The sequence below is a fragment of the Lithobates pipiens genome, unplaced genomic scaffold, assembly GCF_037356315.1.
Source record: "Lithobates pipiens isolate NorthernLeopardFrog02 unplaced genomic scaffold, aLitPip1_a1.2 Scaffold_8, whole genome shotgun sequence".
NCBI classification, from domain to species: Eukaryota; Metazoa; Chordata; class Amphibia; order Anura; family Ranidae; genus Lithobates; species Lithobates pipiens.
The window spans coordinates 633727226-633749797 of record NW_027507903.1 but is presented as its reverse complement, the minus strand read 5'-3'; the positions used below and the strand labels follow the sequence as shown (position 1 = coordinate 633749797).

General features: G+C 47.6%; 1 protein-coding gene across 1 annotated transcript in view; it reads left to right on the top strand.

The window, feature by feature from the left end:
• The window catches only part of PLOD3 (procollagen-lysine,2-oxoglutarate 5-dioxygenase 3), a 52780-nt gene that overhangs the window by 15559 nt on the left and 14649 nt on the right, over positions 1-22572 (top strand). The window contains exons 2-8 of the mRNA XM_077470835.1: positions 10560-10651; positions 11874-12010; positions 12104-12267; positions 15401-15513; positions 17036-17099; positions 17338-17435; positions 17702-17803. Of these exons, the coding sequence (XP_077326961.1) occupies positions 10560-10651; positions 11874-12010; positions 12104-12267; positions 15401-15513; positions 17036-17099; positions 17338-17435; positions 17702-17803 (770 nt within the window). The remainder of the gene's footprint in view (positions 1-10559; positions 10652-11873; positions 12011-12103; positions 12268-15400; positions 15514-17035; positions 17100-17337; positions 17436-17701; positions 17804-22572) is intronic.

Sequence of the window (22572 nt, the reverse complement as noted above, 5' to 3'; positions counted from 1 at the left end):
AATGCCACCTATCAGTGCCCAATGCCCGTAAGTGCCGCTCATCACTGCTAGACACCTGTCAGCGCCATCTATCAATGCCATCTATCGGTGCCATCTGTCAGTGCTCATCAGTGCCACCTAATCTGTATTGTGCTTTAAAAACTTTCAAATGACATAAAAAAAAAAAGTATTGGTAATCGGTATCGGCGAGTACTTGGGGGGGGGGGGGGGAGAGAGAAAGTATTGTTACTTGTACTCTGTCTTAAAAAAGTGGTATCGGGACAACCCTAACCAAAACCATCTAGTACTTCTTGAACACAGCTTCTCGGTGGCTCCCCTTTAGTGGAGCACGGCGAGTTACTGTAATTTTTAAACGCTCCTGGCTTCTTCAGGAACAGTTTCGGCAAAAACACTCACCGTAAATTAGTCAAAAACATCAAAATAGAAACTTGTTGAATGGTCCTCCTATGGTTGGTCATTGTCTCCCATATAATGCCACAGGACGGTCCTCCTCGTTTTCCAAGATAGATGTGCGGCGTTGTACCCAAACATAATTTACATCCTCCACCCCCCCCCATAGAGCTTTCTTTTGGTGGTATTTGGTCACCTCTGCGTTTTTTATTTTTTTTTGGGGGGGGGGGGGGGGATTTTTAGCGCTATAAACAAAAAAAGCGACAATTTTGGAAAAAAAAAAGTTATTTTTTAATGGTTTAATAGCAAAAAAAAAATTTCTTTATCATAGGCCCATATGTCTTCTACATATTTTTGGTAAAAAAAATTTCCGCAATAAGCGTATATTGATTGGATTGTGCAAAAGTTATAGGGGGTTATTTACTAAAGGAATATCCACTTTGCACCGCAAGTGCACTTGGAAGTAAAGTCGCTGTAGATCTGAGGGGGACGTGCAAGGAAAATAAAAAACAACATTTTAGTTTGCGCATGATTGGATGATAAAATCAGCAGAGCTTCCCCCTCATTTCAGATCTACCCCTTAGATTTAGAGCGACTGCACTTCCAAGTGCACTTTAAGTGCAAAGTGGATTTGCCTTTCGTAAATAACCCCCATAGCGTCTACAAAATAGGGGATTGGTTCATGGCATTTTTATTATTATTATTTATTATTATTATTAATATATATATTTTTTTATTTTTTTTATATTTTTTGTGGGACTACGACATTGTGGCAGACAGATCGGACACTTTTGACAGCTTTTTTGGGACCAGTGACATTTATACAGCAATTAGTGCAATAAAAATGCACTGATCAACTGTATAAATGTCACTGGCAGGGAAGGGGGTTTAACACTAGGGGGGCAATCAAGGCGTTGTGTTCCCTGGGAGGTGTTTCTAACTGGGGGGGGGGATGGGACTGACTGGAGGAGGAGACCGATCGCTGTTCCTGATCACTAGGAACAGCAGATCTCTCTCTAACTCCTCTGTCAGAACGGGGGATCTGTTTGTTTACATTGGCGGATCCCCATTCTGGCTGTCTGTGGATTGATCGCGGGTGGTCGGCGGACATCGCAGCCACCGGTCACACACATCAGCTCCCCCGCAGTGCAGCGTGGGGGGGGGGGGTGCACCTGCTATAGCCATTAAAGGGACAGCTGTAGCGGTACATCGATTTGCGGGAACGAGCTGACTTGCCGTCGTTTAATGACGGCTGGTCGGCAAGTGGTTAAAAGGAAAGCAGTCTGTACTTACCTAATTCTCAAGTCGCTCTGGTCCGGTCACATGTTTGGGTGGCAGTGCCGGCTTCAGTGAAGAGGAGAGGCAGCGGATGACTCATAGTAAATTTATGGGTGATGTCACCACCCAGTCTCTGTAATCTCTCCTCCTAGTCCTCATTGGATATTAGGTAAGGGGGAGACCACTAAACACAGACACTCGCCTCTATTGAGTGCCACACCTGAACCCCGCAGGGGGGACAACGGAGCCTGGGAAATATGGCAGTGATAGGGTACCCATTCTCCGGGTCCAGGGAATTTTATTGGGCACCTGCAAAATAGAAAACAAATAAAGCCACCTCTGTTAAGCTGAAATATATATCTACTTTTTTTTTTTTTTTCTTGTATGATAACTTGGGGTGGTTGGTGAAAGTTTGTATAAAAGTTGACCTGTGCTTTTTCACAAATTTAATTTTTTTTTTTTTTATTTTTTTTTTTTATGCACGCATCATGATGAAGAAAACATTTGACACCTGCACTAAAGTTGCAAAGTTGTTTCCAAAAAAAAGTATAAGACCTTGTCTGCCCGCACTACATTTAACTTGAGGAGCCTCGCCCCGTGTTGCAGGTTGGCGGGGAGCCAATCTGCAACACTGGCAGGGGAGCCTGTCTTCCTGCCAATCTGAAACATGGGGGGCTCCCCTGCCAATCTGCAACACGGGGGGGGGGGGGCGGCTCCCTCCTGCAGGGGAGGCCTCCCCGTGTGCAGGTTGGCAGGGAGGCCCCCCTCCCCAGTGTTGCAGGTTGGCAGGGGAGGCCCTCCTCCCCAGTGTTGCAAGGTTGGCAGGGGAGGCCCCCCTCCCCAGTGTTGCAGGTTGGCAGGGGAGGCCCCCCTCCCCAGTGTTGCAGTTGGCAGGGGAGGCCCCCCTCCCCAGTGTTGCAGGTTGGCAGGGGAGGCCCCCCTCCCCAGTGTTGCAGGTTGGCAGGGGAGGCCCCCCTCCCCAGTGTTGCAGGTTGGCAGGGGAGGCCCCCCTCCCCAGTGTTGCAGGTTGGCAGGGGAGGCCCCCCTCCCCAGTGTTGCAGGTTGGCAGGGGAGGCCCCCCTCCCCAGTGTTGCAGGTTGGCAGGGGAGGCCCCCTCCCCAGTGTTGCAGGTTGGCAGAGGAGGCCCCCTCCCCAGTGTTTCAGGTTGGCAGGGGAGGCCCCCCTCCCCAGTGTTTCAGGTTGGCAGGGGAGGCCCCCCTCCCCAGTGTTTCAGGTTGGCAGGGGAGCCCCCCTCCCCAGTGTTTCAGGTTGGCAGGGGAGGCCCCCCTCCCCAGTGTTTCAGGTTGGCAGGGGAGGCCCCCCTCCCCAGTGTTTCAGGTTGGCAGGGGAGGCCCCCCTCCCCAGTGTTTCAGGTTGGCAGGGGAGGCCCCTCCCAGTGTTTCAGGTTGGCAGGGGAGGCCCCCGTGTTGCAGGTTGGCAGGGGGAGGCCCCCCCCCGTGTTGCAGGTTGGCAGGGAGGCGCCCCCCCCGTGTTGCAGGTTGGCAGGGAGGCGCCCCCCCGTGTTGCAGGTTGGCAGGGGAGGCCCCCCCCCGTGTTGCAGGTTGGCAGGGGAGGCGCCCCCCCCGTGTTGCAGGTTGGCAGGGGAGGCGCCCCCCCCGTGTTGCAGGTTGGCAGGGGAGGCGCCCCCCCCGTGTTGCAGGTTGGCAGGGGAGGCGCCCCCCCCCGTGTTGCAGGTTGGCAGGGGAGCCCCCCCCGTGTTGCAGGTTGGCAGGGGAGGCGCCCCCCCCGTGTTGCAGGTTGGCAGGGGAGGCGCCCCCCCCGTGTTGCAGGTTGGCAGGGGAGGCGCCCCCCCCGGTTGCAGGTTGGCAGGGGAGGCGCCCCCCCCCCCCCCCCCCCCCCGTGTTGCAGGTTGGCAGGGGAGCCAATATCCCTGCCAATCTGCAACATGGGGGGGGCTCCCCTGCAGGTTGGCAAGGTAGCCCCCCGTGTTGCAGGTTGGCAGTGGAGCCCGCCCCCCCCCCCCCCGTGTTGCAGGTTGGCAGGGGATATTGGGATCTGAAGACATCTAACCTCCCTGTCCCCGGCCCACCCCTTTCATTGATTCGATTTCAGTTCTTTTAATCCATAGAGGCTCGGCATCAAATGTGGGCGTTACCACATGCAAATTCAGCCTGCCCAGGAACGCCCACTCTTCCAGACTGACATCATCCCGCCCCCTATTAAGGCATTTTAATATTTGCATAATTCCTTTCTAAGAGCCAACCCACTTGCTTGCATCAGATCTGAGGGCTTTTAAAGGAGTAGTGAGGCAGGAGGCTGCAATGTTTTCCTGGAAGCTATGCACGGCACCCTGCCAGCTCCTCCCACCAGCCGTGACCTGCCTGCATTGCATAGAGGGGCACAGAGGGGGAGGGAGGAACCGTGGGAAGACGGAATATAAGATGAAAAGTTAAGGCTTAGTAAAAAAATTCATTTGGTTTGATGTGGTTTGACTGTAACTGAACCAATGTGGTGGTGGGGGAGCACAAAACCGCCGCCGCTTCCCGTTTTCTACCTTCGCCGTATTATTAGAGGTTTTATTTTCACTTGGAACATTTTTTTTTTTTTTTGTACAAATGTTGTAGAATTGCAGAACAGCCCCAGGAGACAATGCTTCTCCGGCCAACAGAAACGCTGATACAAGAAAAATGGATCCTCTCACAACAGATGTTACTGGATTTCCCCGAGGTCCGGCTCACATAGACTTGATGGCCCAAGTCCAGACCTTTCACTCACTCCTCTTCCTTAACTTTTTTTTTTTTTTTTTTTTTTATTTGGAAGGAGAGGACGTGGTCACATGTGCTGGGAATTTGTTCAGTTTTCCATAGCGTTGGACCTTTTCCACCCCAAATGTATGTATACACGCGCACACACCTGCCTTTACACACACATGAACTTTAATGGCATCCCAGTCTTAATCCGTAGGGTTCAGTATTGAGTTGGCCCACCTTTGCAGCTTTAACGTCTTCAACTGTTCTGGGGGGGAAGGCTGTCTGTAAGATTTAGGAGTGTGTCTATGGGAATGTCTGACCATTCTTCCAGAAGAACATTTTGTGAGGTCAGGCACTAATGTTGGACGAGAAGACCTGGCTCGGCCCCTTGGTTTCAGTGAAGAGAACTCTTAAGGTGTCGGCATACCAAGACATTTTGCACAATTTCATGCTCCCAACTTTGTGGGTACAGTTTGGGGATGGCCCCTTTCTGTTCCATCATGACGAGCAGTTTGGGGATGGCCCCTTTCTGTTCCATCATGACGAGCAGTTTGGGGATGGCCCCTTTCTGTTCCATCATGACGAGCAGTTTGGGGATGGCCCCTTTCTGTTCCATCATGACGAGCAGTTTGGGGATGGCCCCTTTCTGTTCCATCATGACGAGCAGTTTGGGGATGGCCCCTTTCTGTTTCATCATGACGAGCAGTTTGGGGAAGGCCCCTTTCTGTTCCATCATGACGAGCAGTTTGGGGATGGCCCCTTTCTGTTCCATCATGACGAGCAGTTTGGGGATGGCCCCTTTCTGTTCCATCATGACGAGCAGTTTGGGGATGGCCCCTTTCTGTTCCATCATGACGAGCAGTTTGGGGATGCCCCTTTCTGTTCCATCATGACGAGCAGTTTGGGGAAGGCCCCTTTCTGTTCCATCATGACGAGCAGTTTGGGGATGGCCCCTTTCTGTTCCATCATGACGAGCAGTTTGGGGATGGCCCCTTTCTGTTCCATCATGACGAGCAGTTTGGGGATGGCCCCCTTTCTGTTCCATCATAGACGAGCAGTTTGGGGATGGCCCTTTCTGTTCCATCATGACGAGCAGTTTGGGGAAGGCCCCTTTCTGTTCCATCATGACGAGCAGTTTGGGGATGGCCCCTTTCTGTTCCATCATGACGAGCAGTTTGGGGATGGCCCCTTTCTGTTCCATCATGACGAGCAGTTTGGGGATGGCCCCTTTCTGTTCCATCATGACGAGCAGTTTGGGGATGGCCCCTTTCTGTTCCATCATGACGAGCAGTTTGGGGATGGCCCCTTTCTGTTCCATCATGACGAGCAGTTTGGGGATGGCCCCTTCCTGTTCCAACATGACAAAGCAATTTCCATAAAGACATGGATAAGGGAGTTTGGGGTGGAAGAACTTGACTTGCCTGCACTTCTGACCTCAACCTCAGTAGAACACCTTTTGGGACGAATTACAGAGGAACCTTGGATTACGAGCATAATCCGTTCCAGGAGAATGCTTCTAATCCAAAGCACTTGCATATCAAAACGAGTTCCCCCATAGAAGTCGATGGAAACAAAGATAATTCTTTCCGCATTGACTTCTATTGCATGCAATGCCACATCTGGCCAGAGGTGGGGGGTGCCGGAGAGCCTCAAATACTCGGGGACAGCTCGGCTGAACTCGGAAACCCTTAGAAAGGCTCAAACACTCGAGCAGAGTATTTCCAAGTGTTTCCAAACTGCTCTGAACCTCTCCGAGTGTCACCAGTGTCCCCGAACCTCTGGCCAAATGCGCTACTGCACACCCCATTAGCTTGAATTCTGCTCGTGTTGCGAGACAACACTCTCAAACCGAGTCAGGATTAAAAAAAAAAAAAAAAAAGTTGCTAGTCTTTCAAGATGCTCGTTAACACGTTACTCATTAACCAAGGTTCCACTGTAGATTGGGTTGAAGTCAGGGCTCTGTGCAGGCCAGTCAAGTTCTTCCACCCCAAACTTGCTTCTCTGTCTTTATGGACTGTGCTTTGTGCACTAGTGTTCAGTCATGTTGGAACAGGAAGGGGACATCCCCAAAATCCCCAAACTGTTCCCAGAAAGTCGACGTCATAAAATTGTCCAAAATGTCTTTTGCTGATGCCTTCACTGGAACTAAGGGGCCAAGCCCAACCCCTGAAAAGTAACCCCCACACCATAATCCCCCCTTCACCAAATGATTTGGACCAGTGCACAAAGCAAGGTCCATAAAGACATGGATGAGCGAGTTTGGGGTGGAGGAAGTTGACTGAACTGCACCTCAACCCGATAAAACACCTTTGGGATAAATTAGAGCGCAGACTGCGAGCCAGGTCTTCTCATCCAACATCAGTGCCTGACCTCACAAATGCGCTTCTGGAAGAATGGTCAAACATTCCCATAGACACACTCCTAAACCTTGTGGACGGCCTTCCCAGAAGAGGTGAAGCTGTTAAAGCTGCAAAGGGTGGGCCAACTCAATACTGAACCCTACGGACTAAGACTGGGATGCCATTAAATGTCATGTGCGTGTAAATCGATATAATGGTTCAAGTGATTAAAGTGCAATACTGATTCTATAAACTTGCTCTAAATACCTACAGACTGTGCCATCCATGTATCAATTAATAACAGTTGTGCACTAATAACAATAAAAAAAATAAAAAAATAAAAATAAAAAGTACAAACACTGAGTAAGCAAAACACTGACATCATATGGAATCGAATTCTCTGTAAGGACGGGTTCACACTTGCGTGTGCCTAAAACACGTGCATAATCGCCTTCGTTCCCACCCTGCACAGACGCACATTGATTCCTATTGGCACTCCCATACGTTGGCATCCGTCTTGTGATTTTTGCGCTCGCCAAACCACGTGGTGCAGCAGGTTGGGTGCTGTGTGATTTTTAAGTAAGACGGTCGGAGCCTTCTTTCCCCACATTTCTTGTGGATACAGCAGCCCATTGAAATGACCGTACCTGCGATGTGTGTGCACAAACGTGCCACACTAGCGTCAACCAGGGCTAAAGAACAAAAAAGGTTTTATACATGTAAATTCCCGAATTCTTTATTTATTTATTTTTTTTTCCAATATTCCGTGTCTTCCCACTAATGTGCTTGACCATCACCTGTGCGCCACACACTCACCAGATCAAATGTGATCATCATACTCCAGAGTCGGGTCACAGAGCACTTTGTTAGCAAATAACCTTTTTTGTTTTATGCTCCAGATTAAGGCCCGTACACACGGTCGGACTTTTTGACAACAAACATGCAAATTAGCTGTTTTGGAGCAACATCCGACTGTGTGTACGCTCCATCGGACAAACTTTTTCTGTTTTCATCTGACTTTTGTTGGCTGTGCGAACGGACAAACTTTCTGGCAACAAAAGTCCGATGGAGCAAAGTCCGACCGTGTGTACGCAAAAGCATCGGACTTTTGTACAAGGTACAAACACGCATGCTCAGAACCAATGCAAAAGATCAGACTACAATACAGAAGTTGACCAAAGGTGGCGCTGGAGTCATTGAACGTCCTCTTTTGAAGTGGCGTCAGTACGTTGTGACGTCACTACGTTCGTGTTTGTTGTCAAAAAGTCAGACCGTGTGTATGCAATACAAACTTGTGGACCACGCCCTTTGTACAAAAGTCCACGGAAAAGTTTGTACAAAGTCCGACCGTGTGTATGAGGCTTTAGAATGACGCCCCCTCTTCTTCATTTCTGACATAAAACAATTTTATGTTTTTACCAAAACCACTTCAGACACTCTCACATTTTTAAACGTTCATAAGTGTGAACTAGTATTATCCTCATTATGTATTCAATCCAAATGGCTAGGGTGCTGAAGGTGTTAGAGCCGTGTCTCTCACCCGCCAGTTTTATGCAAGTGCCTTCCATGAACCTGCTTTAAAGACGTGTTTAGGCGCCCCCCCCCCCCCCCCCCCTCAGTCCTGGAAAAAGTGTTTGTGTGTCCTTTGGAGCCCCTTCAGACACTAATCTGTGTTTCCCAATTACCCTGTTATAGCAGTGACTTCTAGCAGTCTCTGCCGCCCCTGGCCACCCTGCGCCTGCTGCCTCTGCCGCCCCACCTCTGGCCGTCTCTGCCGCCCCGCGCCTGCCTCCCCTGGCCGTCTCTGCCGCCCCGCGCCTGCCTCCCCTGGCCGTCTCTGCCGCCCCGCGCCTGCCTCCCCTGGCTGTCTCTGCCACCCCTGGCCGTCTGCCATGCCGCGTTGCCCCTCATCCCTTTAAAACTAAACACATTAGTTAGTTAAACGGGTTCTGAGGCTGATTAAGGTGATAATAAAAACTCACTTGGTGTCCTATCTGCATTCAATTAGCCTCAGAACCTGCGTAATTCATATGTGTTCAGGTTTAAAGGGATGAGGTGGCAACCCTACTCCTGCGCCATTTGATCTGGTGAGTTTGGAGCACAGGTGTCGGGCACATTTTGATCTGGTGAGTTTGGTGCACTATAACGCAGTGGAGATCAGCATGAATTATTATATTTTTTTTATTTTTATTTTTTTTAGTTCATTACTTTGCCTAGGGCAACACAATGCTATTAGAACAGCCCTACCTGGGGCAGAAAGTGATGCATTGCAACTCTTTTCCATAGTGATGCACCGAAATTTCGGCCGCCGAAACATATCGTCCGAAAATGCCCTTTTCGGCAATTTGCCGGAAGAGAAAAACGGCCGATAATAGAGCCGAAAATGGGGCGTGGCCTGGGTGGGGGGCGGGGCTCCGCCCCCGCCCCTGGTGACGCCCATCATAGCGCAGGAGAGCCACCTCCGCCGCCTTTTTGATAACAGCGCCGGGAACATCACAGCTTTCATTTCAATTGCTGTGTGTTCCCGGCCTTGCGCCGTCACACGCAGCCCCTCCCCCTTGTCCGGGCACTTAGATAGACAGATCATCCGCAGGATTGGACGGATGATCTGTCTATCAAAGTGCCCGGACAAGGGGGAGGGGCTGCGTGTGACGGCGCACGGCCGGGAACACACAGCTATTGAACTGAAAGCTGTGATGTTCCCGGCGCTGTTATCAAACAGGCGGCGGAGGCGGCTCTCTTCCCTGCACACAGTGCACAGGCTGGCTGCAATGGGGACACACTGGCTGCAATGGGGACACACTGGCTGCAATGGGGACACACTGGCTGCAATGGGGACACACTGGCTGCAATGGGGACACACTGGCTGCAATGGGGGATGCCTCCTGTACCACGTCCTCTGTCTCTGACCATCTCCTGTACCATGTCCCCAGTCTGACCATCTCCTGTACCACATCCCCAGTCTCTGACCATCTCCTGTACCGTGTCCCCAGTCTCTGACCATCTCCTGTACCGTGTCCCCAGTCTCTGACCATCTCCTGTACCGTGTCCCCAGTCTCTGACCATCTCCTGTACCGTGTCCCCAGTCTCTGACCACCTCCTGTACCGTGTCCCCAGTCTCTGACCACCTCCTGTACCGTGTCCCCAGTCTCTGACCACCTCCTGTACCGTGTCCCCAGTCTCTGACCACCTCCTGTACCGTGTCCCCAGTCTCTGACCACCTCCTGTACCGTGTCCCCAGTCTCTGACCACCTCCTGTACCGTGTCCCCAGTCTCTGACCACCTCCTGTACCGTGTCCCCAGTCTCTGACCACCTCCTGTACCGTGTCCCCAGTCTCTGACCACCTCCTGTATAAAAATATTTTTTAAAAACAGTCATTTTCGGTATCGGTGCTGTTTCGGTATCGGTTTCGGTTTTCGGCCTAGTGTATTTTTCATTTTCGGTATCGGTTTCGGCACCAAAAAACCCATTCGGTGCATCCCTACTTTTCCAGGCTCTGGCTAGCTGGTAAATCAGTAAATGGTGGTTCACTGTTCTCCCCTCCGCTCTACTCAGCGACCAGGTAATATGGTGGGAGGGATTGAGATCGACAGATAAGGCCATCCATATCCTGAAAGGTGGTCCACCACTGGTTTGGAACCTAAAACAAAGGTTATCTGGTAGCAAGGTGCTCTGAGACAGGCGGCTTTTCAAACTTGCACGTTGCCAGAAGTGTGTGTAAAGCTGCTGCAGACGTTGGTTAAAAAAAGAGAGAAAACAAAATGTAACCTCCCCCCACCTCTAGTATTTAGTATTTAAAGGCTTTCTCACAATGTAATTCTATAATGTGCTTGCTTTCAGACAACCTGCTGGTGTTGACGGTGGCCACAGATGAAACAGAAGGATATCACCGATTCCTGAGGACGGCCCGGCATTTCAACTACACTGTGCGGGTGAGAGGAAGATACCGTCTCCTTGGAGGGCCACCAGTTTGACACCCCTCCCCTGAGGCCCTGTTTACACTTGTGGTTTTGGGCAGTAAAAACACATGGTTCAGCTGTTTTTAACCCCCCTAAGTGGGTTACTGACAACAAACGTTCTGAATTTAGAGCGATCACAGTAGTTGTTGGAGTAGCAGAAGTTCAATATTTTCATTCACTTGTTGCCTTGAATAACTCCCGAAAGGGAACCTGTCATGAAAGAAGCTAAGAAGTTGCCTTTAATGAAGACTTCTATAGCATCAAATGGTCAGTTGTTGGGCTGAGTTTGCTGGACTGCGCATTCCTGGACAAGTTGGCAGACATTTGACATCTATGCCACTTGTGGTTTCTTTTCCTTCCGGTAGAATGTTTGATTTCAAATACCGTATATACTCGAGTATAAGCCGAGATTTTCAGCCTCTTTTTTTTGAGGCTGAAAGTGCCCCCCTCGGCTTATACTCGAGTCACCGCCGTCTGTCTACCCGATCAGCGTATCAAGCAGACAGACGGCGGCCATTCCACTATTCAAAAGCCGCGCCTCCCTGTCTGTGATAGGCGGAACACTCAATTTCCCAGCAGTCAGTGGTCCGCCTATCACGGACATCCGCTCATCCTCATACTACGGACGAGGATGAGAGGATGTCCGTGATAGGCGGAACACAGACTGCTGGGAAATTGAGTGTTCCGCCTATCACAGACGGAGGCGCGGCTTTTGAACAGTGGAATGGCCGCCGTCTGTCACAGACGAGAAGAGGTGCGGCGATCCTGGCATGGCCGCCGTATGTGCAGAAGGACGCAGGCTCGTGACGCAGGCTCGGGACACACAGGGCTGGACACACAGGGCTGGACAGGCATGTCTCACCCTCGGCTTATACACGAGTCAATAAGTTTTCCCATTTTTTTGTGGTAAATTAGGGGCCTTGGCTTATATTCGGGTCGGCCTATACTCGAGTATATACGGTAATTTGGCTATCTTTTTAAATGTTGCTTTGTATCTCATAAATGACAGCATCTGGAATAGATGCTCTATTTAAACAGCAACTCCCGGCTGTCAATTTGACAGCAGGGACAAGCTGGCAAATGTGAGGGGATAGCAGAATCCTTAGTACTTCAATTACGTGTCTAGCTCTTTTGTTTTAGTTAAGTTGCGGTGGCCCGCCCTTCGATTCATGCTTTTATGTTGTCACCACTGTAGACGCTGGGTCTGGGTCAGCAGTGGAAAGGAGGCGATGTGGCCCGTACTGTGGGAGGAGGACAGAAGGTCCGATGGCTGAAGGAGGAGCTGGAAAAAGTACACGATCAAGAGGATCTGATCATTATGTTTGTGGACAGGTAGGATGATGGATTTCAATCGTTGCCCATTAAACAATTCCCAATTATGGAACATATATCACATCTTCCCCCTTTTGGTCTCCTGCTTTTCAGCTATGATGTTGTCCTGGCTGGGAGCCCCATCGAGCTGCTCTGGAAGTTTCAACAATTTGACCACAAGGTGGTCTTCTCCGCTGAGGGCTTCTGCTGGCCCGACTGGTCCCTGGCAGAGAAATATCCGGCTGTCAACAACGGGAAACGCTTCTTAAACTCTGGAGGCAAGTTTTCTGTTGTCTTTCCTCCAAGTTTCTCATCTTCTCCATTCTACATACAGCTTTAGTCTTTACACCCTCCGTGTGTCTGCAGATTCCACTAGATCCCTCTCCTCTTCCCCCATTCCTGATACATCTTTAGTCTGTACACCCCACGTGTCTGTCCTTCCTCCTGATTCCACCAGATCCCTCGCCTCTCCTCCATTTCACATTTGTTTCCAGTCTTTACACACCCTATTTGTCTACCCTCCCTCCTAATTCCACCAGATCCTCCTCATCTACTAATTTCTTATGCATCTTTAGTCTTTACACCCCATTGTGTTTGCCTGTCCTCTGGATTATTCCATATCCTTCTCATCTCACCCATTCCTCATACAACTTCAATCTCTACACCCCCGTATGTCTGCCCTCCTTTCTGAGTCCACTTGTCTTTCCCAAGACACATGAAGGGGTATAACAAAATTATGGAAACACCAGGTAAAAGAAGGAAATCAATACCTAATGTGGTGTTGGACCCCCTTTTGGCATCCAAGATGGCCTGAATTCTCCTGGGAATGGACAATTTTAGGTCTTGGATGGTGGATAATGGAATCTGATACCACTCTTCATCCAAACATTGTTCGAGTTCTCATAGAGATGCTGGAGGTGGAAAACGAGCCCAAACCTTGTTCTCCAAAATTGACCATGATGGCTTTATGATATTTAGGTCAGGTGACTGCGGCGTCCAGGGAAGGTGCCAGACTTCATCTGCATGCTCATCATCACCACAGTTGACAACACCAGCTGTGTGAATTGTAGCATTATCATCTTGGTGAATCAGAGGTCTCAAACTGGCGGCCCTCCAGCTGTTACAAAACAAGTCCCATCATGCCTCTGCCTGTGGGAGTCATGCTTGTAACTGTCAGCCTTGCAATGCCTCATGGGACTTGTAGTTTGGCAGCAGCTGGAGGGCCACCAGTTTGAGACCCCTGTGGTAAATGGAGATGTCTTTGGGAAGCCATGTCTCCACCATGTGTTGTACAGGATCAGCTAAAATTTGTACATAGTTGCTGGCAGTGACTCTACCTTTCAAGGTGATGATGGGACCTGCAGAATGCCATGATATGGCTGCCCAAACCATGATTGCGCCGACACCATGCTTTGCCGTTGGCACAAGAAGGTCCTGATCGAAAAGCTTAGGGCTACGTTTGCTACACGTAAAACACATCCGCTGGTTGGGAACAGTGTGAAGCTCGATTCATCGGACCATATTACAGTCTTCCATTGATAGTCCACAACGACGATAGACATTTTCTCAAACTTTATATGCTGTCATAACCTTTGATGTACCTTGCAACACCTCAAATTGGCGACTTCAGTCACAGAGGCACCAGCTAAGCCGGCACCAGCTAAGCCGGCACCAACAATTTGCCTTCTTTGTGCACAGTAAGCTCTGACATGACTCCGTATTACTAGCAGCGCACACAATGAATGAACAAAGTGAGGATTCCCACCTGTTAGCTCGGTGTCTCATCACACATCGGAAGCAAAAGGATGTCATATCACTTCCACTTTTACCATGAAACATGTTGTCACTTTCACACCTGCAAATCATGTAGTGTTTCCATATTATTGTCTAACCTTTTAGAGGCAAAATGTATTATGTGACAGAATGCAGCGCTAAGAATATATAGCCAATTATGAATCCATCTTCCATCTTCCTTCCTTCTTTCTTCTTCCTTTCTTCTTCCTGTCTTCCTTTTTCTTCTTCTTTTTTCTTCTTCTTCCTTTTTCTTCTTCTTCCTTTTTCTTCTTCTTCCTTTTTCTTCTTCTTCCTTTTTCTTCTTCTTCCTTTTTCTTCTTCTTCCTTCTTTCTTCCTTCTTTATTTCTTTCTTCTTTCTTCCTTCTTTATTTCTTTTTTCTTCCTTCTTTATTTCTTCTTTCTTCCTTCTTTATTTCTTCTTTCTTCCTTCTTTATTTCTTCTTTCTTCCTTCCTTCTTCTTTCTTCTTTATTTCTTCCATCTATGAATAATAACACCATACAAATAAAGTGCAATAAATTCAGAAGAAGAACCTTCTGCAAGAAGGCATAACTGAATATTAGGATTAGCCACCCTGTTGTGGAACAGTCCAGATATAGATAGAAGGCAATGTCTGTTTTTCAAAAGTATTCAAGAAAGCAATCCATGTCCACTCAAGGAATCGCCGTAACGTGGGCATCCACCACCCAGAAGAGAGATTAAACAGTCTTACCAGAATACGTAGACTTGACTGAGTCAAACAAGCATAGAACTGCAAGCAACAGAATGGTGGTCAGGAAAAGGATCTCTTATGCTGCATATACACGAGCGGAATGTCTGACAGAAAACGTCAGACGGAAGCTTTTCATCGTATATTCCGTTTGTGTGTGTGTGTGTATGCCTCATCTGACTTTTTTTTTTTTTTTTTTTTAAAGAAAATTCTGACGGACCTAGGAATAGAACCTGTTTTAAATATTTCCGACTGAACCAATTCGTATCGGGAAAACCGCTCGTCTGTATGCGATTCCGAGGGACCAAAAATGGCGCATGCTCTGAAGCAAGTACGAGACGGAAGCTATGGCTACTGGCTATTAAACGTCCTTTTTTTCTAGTCCCGTCGTACATGTTGTATGTCACTGCGTTCTTAACGATCGGACTTTGGTGTGATCGTGTGTATGCAACACAGTTTCAGCGGAACTCTATCAGAAAAACCTTCGGAGTTTATTCCGATGGGAAAACCGGTCGTGTGCACGCGGCATAAAGGGGTTTTGACACTGCAACTCTTACCAAGTAAATCTCTTGATGAATTACTGGCTCCAACGTTTTATGAAAAAAAAGAAAGCGCCTCCACATAGTGTAAAACAGTTTTGATAAATTTTTTAAAAGTAGAAAACAATGCTGAGTAAATGAGCATCAATGAGATATCATCTGCAAAAACGTGATCACCTGGAAAAATCAGAAGGCGCAATGACAGGGCATGGACTTGTAGACGCCCAAATGCGTTTCGTCCACAAAGACTTCAACTAGTGTATGTATCACAATAATCCCTTGTAAAAGGTTCTACTATGTCTTTTCGCTTCTATACCCCCCGTATGTTTAGAATCCCCCTTTTATGTCTGCTTTCTTCTCCCGACACAGGGTTTATCGGTTATGCTCCTCAGCTGTATGACATAGTCCAGCTGTGGAAGTTTAAGGATGATGATGATGACCAGTTATTCTACACCAAGGTCTATCTGGACGAGGAGCTGCGGGTGAGTTCTGTGACTGACAGCGCCATCTCTTCCTTCACGCCTCCCCTTCTTCCTCTCTCTCCCCTTTTTTCCTCCCTTTTCGTCTTTCTCGCTTTCCTTTTTGTTGCTTACTCTCTCCTTCTTTCTCTCCCCCCCTCCTTCTCTCTATCTGTCTATCTCCAGTTCTTCTGTCTGTCTCGTGTGCACTCTTCCCACTACTTTGCCCGCTCTGTCTTTCTCTCTCGATCTCTGTCTTTTTCTCTCTCGATCTCTGTCTTTTTTTTCTCTCTCGATCTCTGTCTTTTTTTTCTCTCTCGATCTCTGTCTTTTTTTTTCTCTCTCGATCTCTGTCTTTTTTTTCTCTCTCGATCTCTGTCTTTTTTTTCTCTCTCGATCTCTGTCTTTTTTTTTCTCTCTCGATCTCTGTCTTTTTTTTTCTCTCTCGATCTCTGTCTTTTTTTTCTCTCTCGATCTCTGTCTTTTTTTTCTCTCTCGATCTCTGTCTTTTTTTTCTCTCTCGATCTCTGTCTTTTTTTTCTCTCTCGATCTCTGTCTTTTTTTTCTCTCTCGATCTCTGTCTTTTTTTTCTCTCTCGATCTCTGTCTTTTTTTTCTCTCTCGATCTCTGTCTTTTTTTTCTCTCTCGATCTCTGTCTTTTTTTTCTCTCTCGATCTCTGTCTTTTTTTTCTCTCTCGATCTCTGTCTTTTTTTTCTCTCTCGATCTCTGTCTTTTTTTTCTCTCTCGATCTCTGTCTTTTTTTTCTCTCTCGATCTCTGTCTTTTTTTTCTCTCTCGATCTCTGTCTTTTTTTTCTCTCTCGATCTCTGTCTTTCTTTTCTCTCTCGATCTCTGTCTTTCTCCCTTTTCTCTTTCTCGCTCACTGGCCCTCTCACACCGCCCCCTTTCTCTTGCCTCTCTCTCTCTCGATCTCTCTAGATCTCTCTCGATCTCTCTCTCGATCTCTCTCGATCTCTCTCTCTCGATCTCTCTCTCTCGATCTCTCTCTCTCGATCTCTCGATCTCTCTCTCTCGATCTCTCGATCTCTCTCTCTCTCTCTCTCTCTCGATCTCTCTCTCTCTCTCTCGATCTCTCTCTCTCTCTCTCTCTCGATCTCTCGATCTCTCGATCTCTCGATCTCTCTCTCTCTCGATCTCTCTCTCGATCTCTCTCTCTCTCGATCTCTCTCTCTCTCGATCTCTCTCTCTCTCGATCTCTCTCTCTCTCGATCTCTCTCTCTCTCGATCTCTCTCTCTCTCGATCTCGATCTCTCTCTCTCTCTCTCTCTCGATCTCTCTCTCTCTCTCGATCTCGATCTCTCTCTCTCTCTCTCTCTCGATCTCTCTCTCTCTCTCTCTCTCTCTCTCGATCTCTCTCTCGATCTCTCTCTCGATCTCTCTTTCTTTCTCTCTCTCGATCTCTCGATCGATCTCTCTTTCTCTCTCTCTCTCGATCTCTCTTTTTCTCTCTCTCTCGATCTCTCGTTCTCGCTCTTTCCTTCTCTCTTATCTTCACTTACACATTTTTTTTTCCCCCTCCCCTCAGGAAAAGTTCAGCATCACTCTGGACCACAAATCTAAGATTTTCCAGAACCTGAATGGAGCCATTGGTATGTCTATTTTCCTGGATGTGTTTATAACCCCTTCTACCAATATAGCTGTTTTGTCTAACAAGCTGTCAGCCGCACCCACCTGTAGCAGCTGCAGAGCCGCATTGAGCTCCGGTGGGCTCATGAAGCCAGCACCATCATTGATTACCGATCCTGTGCTCAGGGGCAAAAAAAATACTTCGGTGTCTTTTTACCAATGAATATACATGTATAATTCTCTGCTTGTGTCCTCCTGCAGATGAGGTCATTATGAAGTTTGATAAGAACAAGGTGCGGGCCCGAAATATGGCATTCGATACCATTCCCGTCGTTGTCCATGGAAACGGGCCTACCAAGGTACTCCCTGTCCACCATCATGCCTCTCCGTCATCAGCTTCATTGTTTTTAGTGTATAGGGCTATATACATACAGTAAGACTTTAAATACATCCCATTTGTGTAAATGCTTGCTTGAGCTGTTGAACTCTGTAACCAAAAAAAGATGTGAAGAATCAGGCAATCATGAAATGGAATCTGAAGCCCCACCTTTTTGAATAAGAATTTTTTTTTTCAGGCCTGATCATATTGGATCCTCCTAACCATTATTCCTTTTTTTTTTCTTAGTTACAGCTGAATTATTTATCAAACTACGTGCCGAACGCCTGGACACACGAAGGCGGCTGCGAGATCTGTGATGAAGATCTGCTGGACATCTCCGAGGTTGAGGTGAGAGCAGAGCCACTCCCTCCCTTCCCCCCAACTGTACTTTTGGAGTTTACAGGATAGTATAGAATAACCTAGAGGTTCGTTACAGTGCATGTAATTCCCAATATTGACCTTCTATTTGCTTAAAGTGACTCTAAAGGCAGATTGTTTGTTCATCTTAATGCATTTTATGCATTTAACCACTTAAAGACAGAGCTTCTTTTTGAGATTTGTTGTTTACAAGTTAAAAACAGGTTTTCTGCTAGAAAATGACTTGGAATCCCCAAATATTATACGTTTTTTTCCCAACGCCCTAGAGAATAATATGGCGGTCATTGCAAAACTTTTTCACACCGTATTTGCGCAGCGCTCTTACAAGCGCACTTTTTTTTTATTAAAAAAAAATAAGACAACAGTAAAGTTAGCCGAATTTTTTTCTAATATTGTGAAAGATGATGTTAAGCCGAGTAAACTGATAACCAACATGTCAGGCTTCAAAATTGCGCCTGCTCGTGGAATGGCGACAAACTTTTACCCTTAAAAATCTCCATAGGTGACGTTTAAAAAATTGTACAGGTTGCATGTTTTGAGTTACACAGGAGGTCTAGGGCTAGAATTATTGCTCTTGCTCTACGAATCGCGGTGATACCTGTGTGGTTTGAACACCGTTTTCATATGCGGGTGCTACTCACATATGCGTTCGCTTCTGCACGAGAGCTCGGCGGGATGGGGCGCGTTTTTAAAAATTTTTTATTTATTTTTTTGACCTTTTTTTTTATTTTTACACTGTTCTTGTAAAAAAAAAAAAAAAAAAAAATTGCACTTTTATTCCTATTACATGGAATGTAAACATCACTCTTCCGCCGCCGATAAAGGTGATCGCGCAGTGAATCGGCTGCAGAAACCACTTTTATCTGAAAGCGGACCGCCGGCCGAAGAAGAGGATACTGGGGTTATACCAGCTCGCTGCTGCCATAACAGCGATATCCTCCTTCAAAGTGAGGACGTATATCGGCGTGCGGTGGTCCATAATTGGTTAAGATAAAAAAAACTGTGTTCCACCCCCCCCATACTGAGCCCATCTCGATCCATGTTGTTGCACGAGAGACTCGGCTGTCCAGGACTCTCTCTCCTGATTAGCTGAGCCATTGGCTCGTGCTGCTGTCAGTCAGTGAGCCAATGAGGAGAGAGAGAGGGTGCAGGGCCTGGCCGTGGCTCCGTGTCTGAATGGACGCACGGAGCTGTGGCTTGGCTCGGGGGTACCCCCTGTAGCAAGCTGCTGGCTGAGGAGGCACTCGGCAGGTGGGAGGGGCCAGGAGCACCGAAAAGGGACCCGAGAAGAGGAGAATCTGGGCTGCTCTGTGCAAATCCACTACTCACAGCAGGTACAGTGCCTTGCGAAAGTATTCGGCCCCCTTGAACTTTTCAACCTTTTGCCACATTTCAGGCTTCAAACATAAAGATATACAATTTTTAATTTTTTGTGAAGAATCACCAACAAGTGGGACACAATTGTGAAGTGGAATGAAATCTATTGGATATTTTAAACTTTTTTTAGCAAATAAAAAACTGAAAAGTGGTGCGTGCAAAATTATTCGGCCCCTTTAGTTTCAGTGCAGCAAACTCACTCCAGAAGTTCAGCGAGGATCTCTGAATGATCCAATGTTGTCCTAAATGACTGATGGTGATAAATAGAATCCATCTGTGTGTAATCAAGTCTCTGTATAAATGCTCCTGCTCTGTGATAGTCTCAGGGTTCTGTTGAAAGCGCAGAGAGCATCATGAAGACCAAGGAACACACCAGGCAGGTCCGTAATACTGTTGTGGAGAAGTTTAAAGCCGGATTTGGATACAAAAAGATTTCCCAAGCTTTAAACATCCCAAGGAGCACTGTGCAAGCGATCATTTTGAAATGGAAGGAGTATCGGACCACTGCAAATCTACCAAGACCTGACCGTCCCACTAAACTTTCAGCTCAGACAAGGAGAAGACTGATCAGAGATGCAGCCAAGAGGCCCATGATCACTCTGGATGAACTGCAGAGAACTACAGCTGAGGTGGGAGAGTCTGTCCATAGGACAACAATCAGTCGTACACTGCACAAATCTGGCCTTTATGGAAGAGTGGCAAGAAGAAAGCCATTTCTCAAAGATATCCATAAAAAGTCTCGTCTAAAGTTTGCCACAAGCCACCTGGGAGACACACCAAACATGTGGAAGAAGGTGCTCTGGTCAGATGAAACCAAAATCGAACTTTTTGCCCACAATGCAAAACGATATGTTTGGCGTAAAAGCAACACAGCTCATCACCCTCAACACACCATCCCCACTGTCAAACATGGTGGTGGCAGCATCATGGTTTGGGCCTGCTTTTCTTCAGCAGGGACAGAGAAGATGGTTAAAATTGAGGGGAAGGTGGATGCAGCCAAATACAGGACCATTCTGGATGAAAACCTGTTGGAGTCTGCAAAAGACCTGAAACTGGGACGGAGATTTACCTTCCAACAAGACAATGATCCCAAACATACAGCAAAATCTACAAAGGAATGGTTCACAAATAAACGTATCCAGGTGTTAGAATGGCCAAGTCAAAGTCCAGACCTGAATCCAATCGAGAATCTGTGGAAAGAGCTGAAAACTGCTGTTCACAAACGCTCTCCATCCAACCTCACTGAGCTCGAAATGTTTTGCAAGGAAGAATGGGCAAGAATTTCAGTCTCTCGATGTGCAAAACTGATAGAGACATACCCCAAGCGACTTGCAGCTGTAATCGCAGCAAAAGGTGGCTCTACAAAGGGGGCCGAATAATTTTGCACGCCCCACTTTTCATTTTTTTATTAGTTAAAAAAGTTTCAAAAATCCAATAGATTTCGTTCCACTTCACAATTGTGTCTCATTTGTTGGTGATTCTTCACAAAAATTTAAAATTTTATATCTATGTTTGGAGCCTGAAATGTGGCAAAAGGTTGAAAAGTTCAAGGGGGCCGAATACTTTTGCAAGGCACTGTAAGTACAACATGTATGTTATTTTTATACAAAAAACTAGAGAATTTAGTATCACTTTAAGTGCTTATCCCTGGCTGCGGCCGCTCTTTTGTCATCTTGGGTGCGGGGGGGGAAGGTTATGGTTGCATTAATAGATGGCAGAAAGGGGCATGACAAAATAGATCCTTGGACTGACGCCCAGCTCAGGCTCTTGGTGGCTCGCTGAGAGGCTGAGCCGGGGTCGGTCCAGGGATCTGGCAGATCCCGACTCCAGTTCGTGATGACGCCGAGCCTGGTCCAACTCTGTGACGTACACACTGGTATGATGCATGTAGGTGCAGGCATCATTCTGGTATAACCATTGAAACCGGATGATGCCCGTGGATGCCCTCCAAACTGGATGATGCCCTCCAAAAGGGATGATGCCCGTGGATGTCCTCCTGGCTGGAAGTGGTTAAATTTGTGTGCGCATGTGATGGCGATAAATGTCAGAATTTAAAGGGATGCATCTTTCTTGAGCCTTTCTTGCGCTAAGGGTGCCGAGAATGGGGGACAACTCATATTCCTTTTTAATTTATGACATTACTTAGTCGAATATAATTCAACTATTTATGGAAAAAAATAAATATAAAAAACAATTTTTTTTGGTTTCGGCCAAGTGCATCCTGAATTTCTGGTTTGGGCATTCAGTGCACCTGTAACGTTTATTGTAACTGGCGCCTTCATGCGTAGACGCCCCAACACATACCTTTACGCTCAAATGTGCATAAATGGGGGGGCTCAAATAATTTTTTGAGGGGGGGGGGATTTTATGTGTTTGGGGGTAACTTTAATTTTTTTACTTTGTTTCGTTCCCTATGTGATGATTTTTTGGTGACAGGTCCTCTTTAATGAGACATCCAGGGTCTTTTAGGATCCCTTGTGCTCTACCAGCAGATCGTATTGCATTACATTCTTTCCTGGTCGAGGACACCGAGAGGCTGACCTGGAAGTGACCTCAAAGACGTCGCTTTCTGGGTCGGCAACAAAGCAGGGAGGAGAGTGGGCGTGTGTCCGCTCTTCTCCCTCCCCTCCTCCTCCTGGCGGCACATGCTATGCCGGTGTTCTGACAAAAACTTCCACCTATCGAATAGTGTTCGCCCCATACTGCGCAGGCGCAGTGCTTGCTCAGTACCGAGGAGAAGGAGACTCCGAAGAAGAACAGCGCCTGCGCACTGAGTCCAGGTGAAAGCCCCACCATCCAAGTAGACATACGGTAGCACATAGTAACAGGGCCCCTCGCGGGCACGCTTCGGGCACGGCCTCGCTTCGCTTGGCTATTTTTTATTCTGACTCTATGTCCACTTGGATTGGTGGGGCTTGAACCTGGACTCAGCGCGCAGGCGCCGTTCATCTTCGGAGACTTTCGTAATCTCCTTGTCCTCCGTACTGCGCAAGCACACTACAGGGCGGACACTATGCGATGGGGGGGGGGGACAGATCTCGACATAACACCGGTCCTGGATCCACAGATGGGCTAGTGGGGGCGGCCCCGTTACCGGTGGGTGTGTGGAAGCAATCGGGTGACCTGGCGGTTAAAGGATAAATTTGTCTAAATGTATCCACGTGCGTAGAAAATTTGTGCAATAAAATGTGCATTTTTTAATTTATTTTGCATATGAGCCTGCAGTGCATTGCAGTCTGGTGAATTTGCGTGTACATTGCATTGGCTTCTCCAGATTATTTCTCCTGCTCCGTTTGTTACTGCTGTTGGAAGTTATAATGGACTATGAGTGCAATAATTGCCACACTTGTGTCCCATTGATA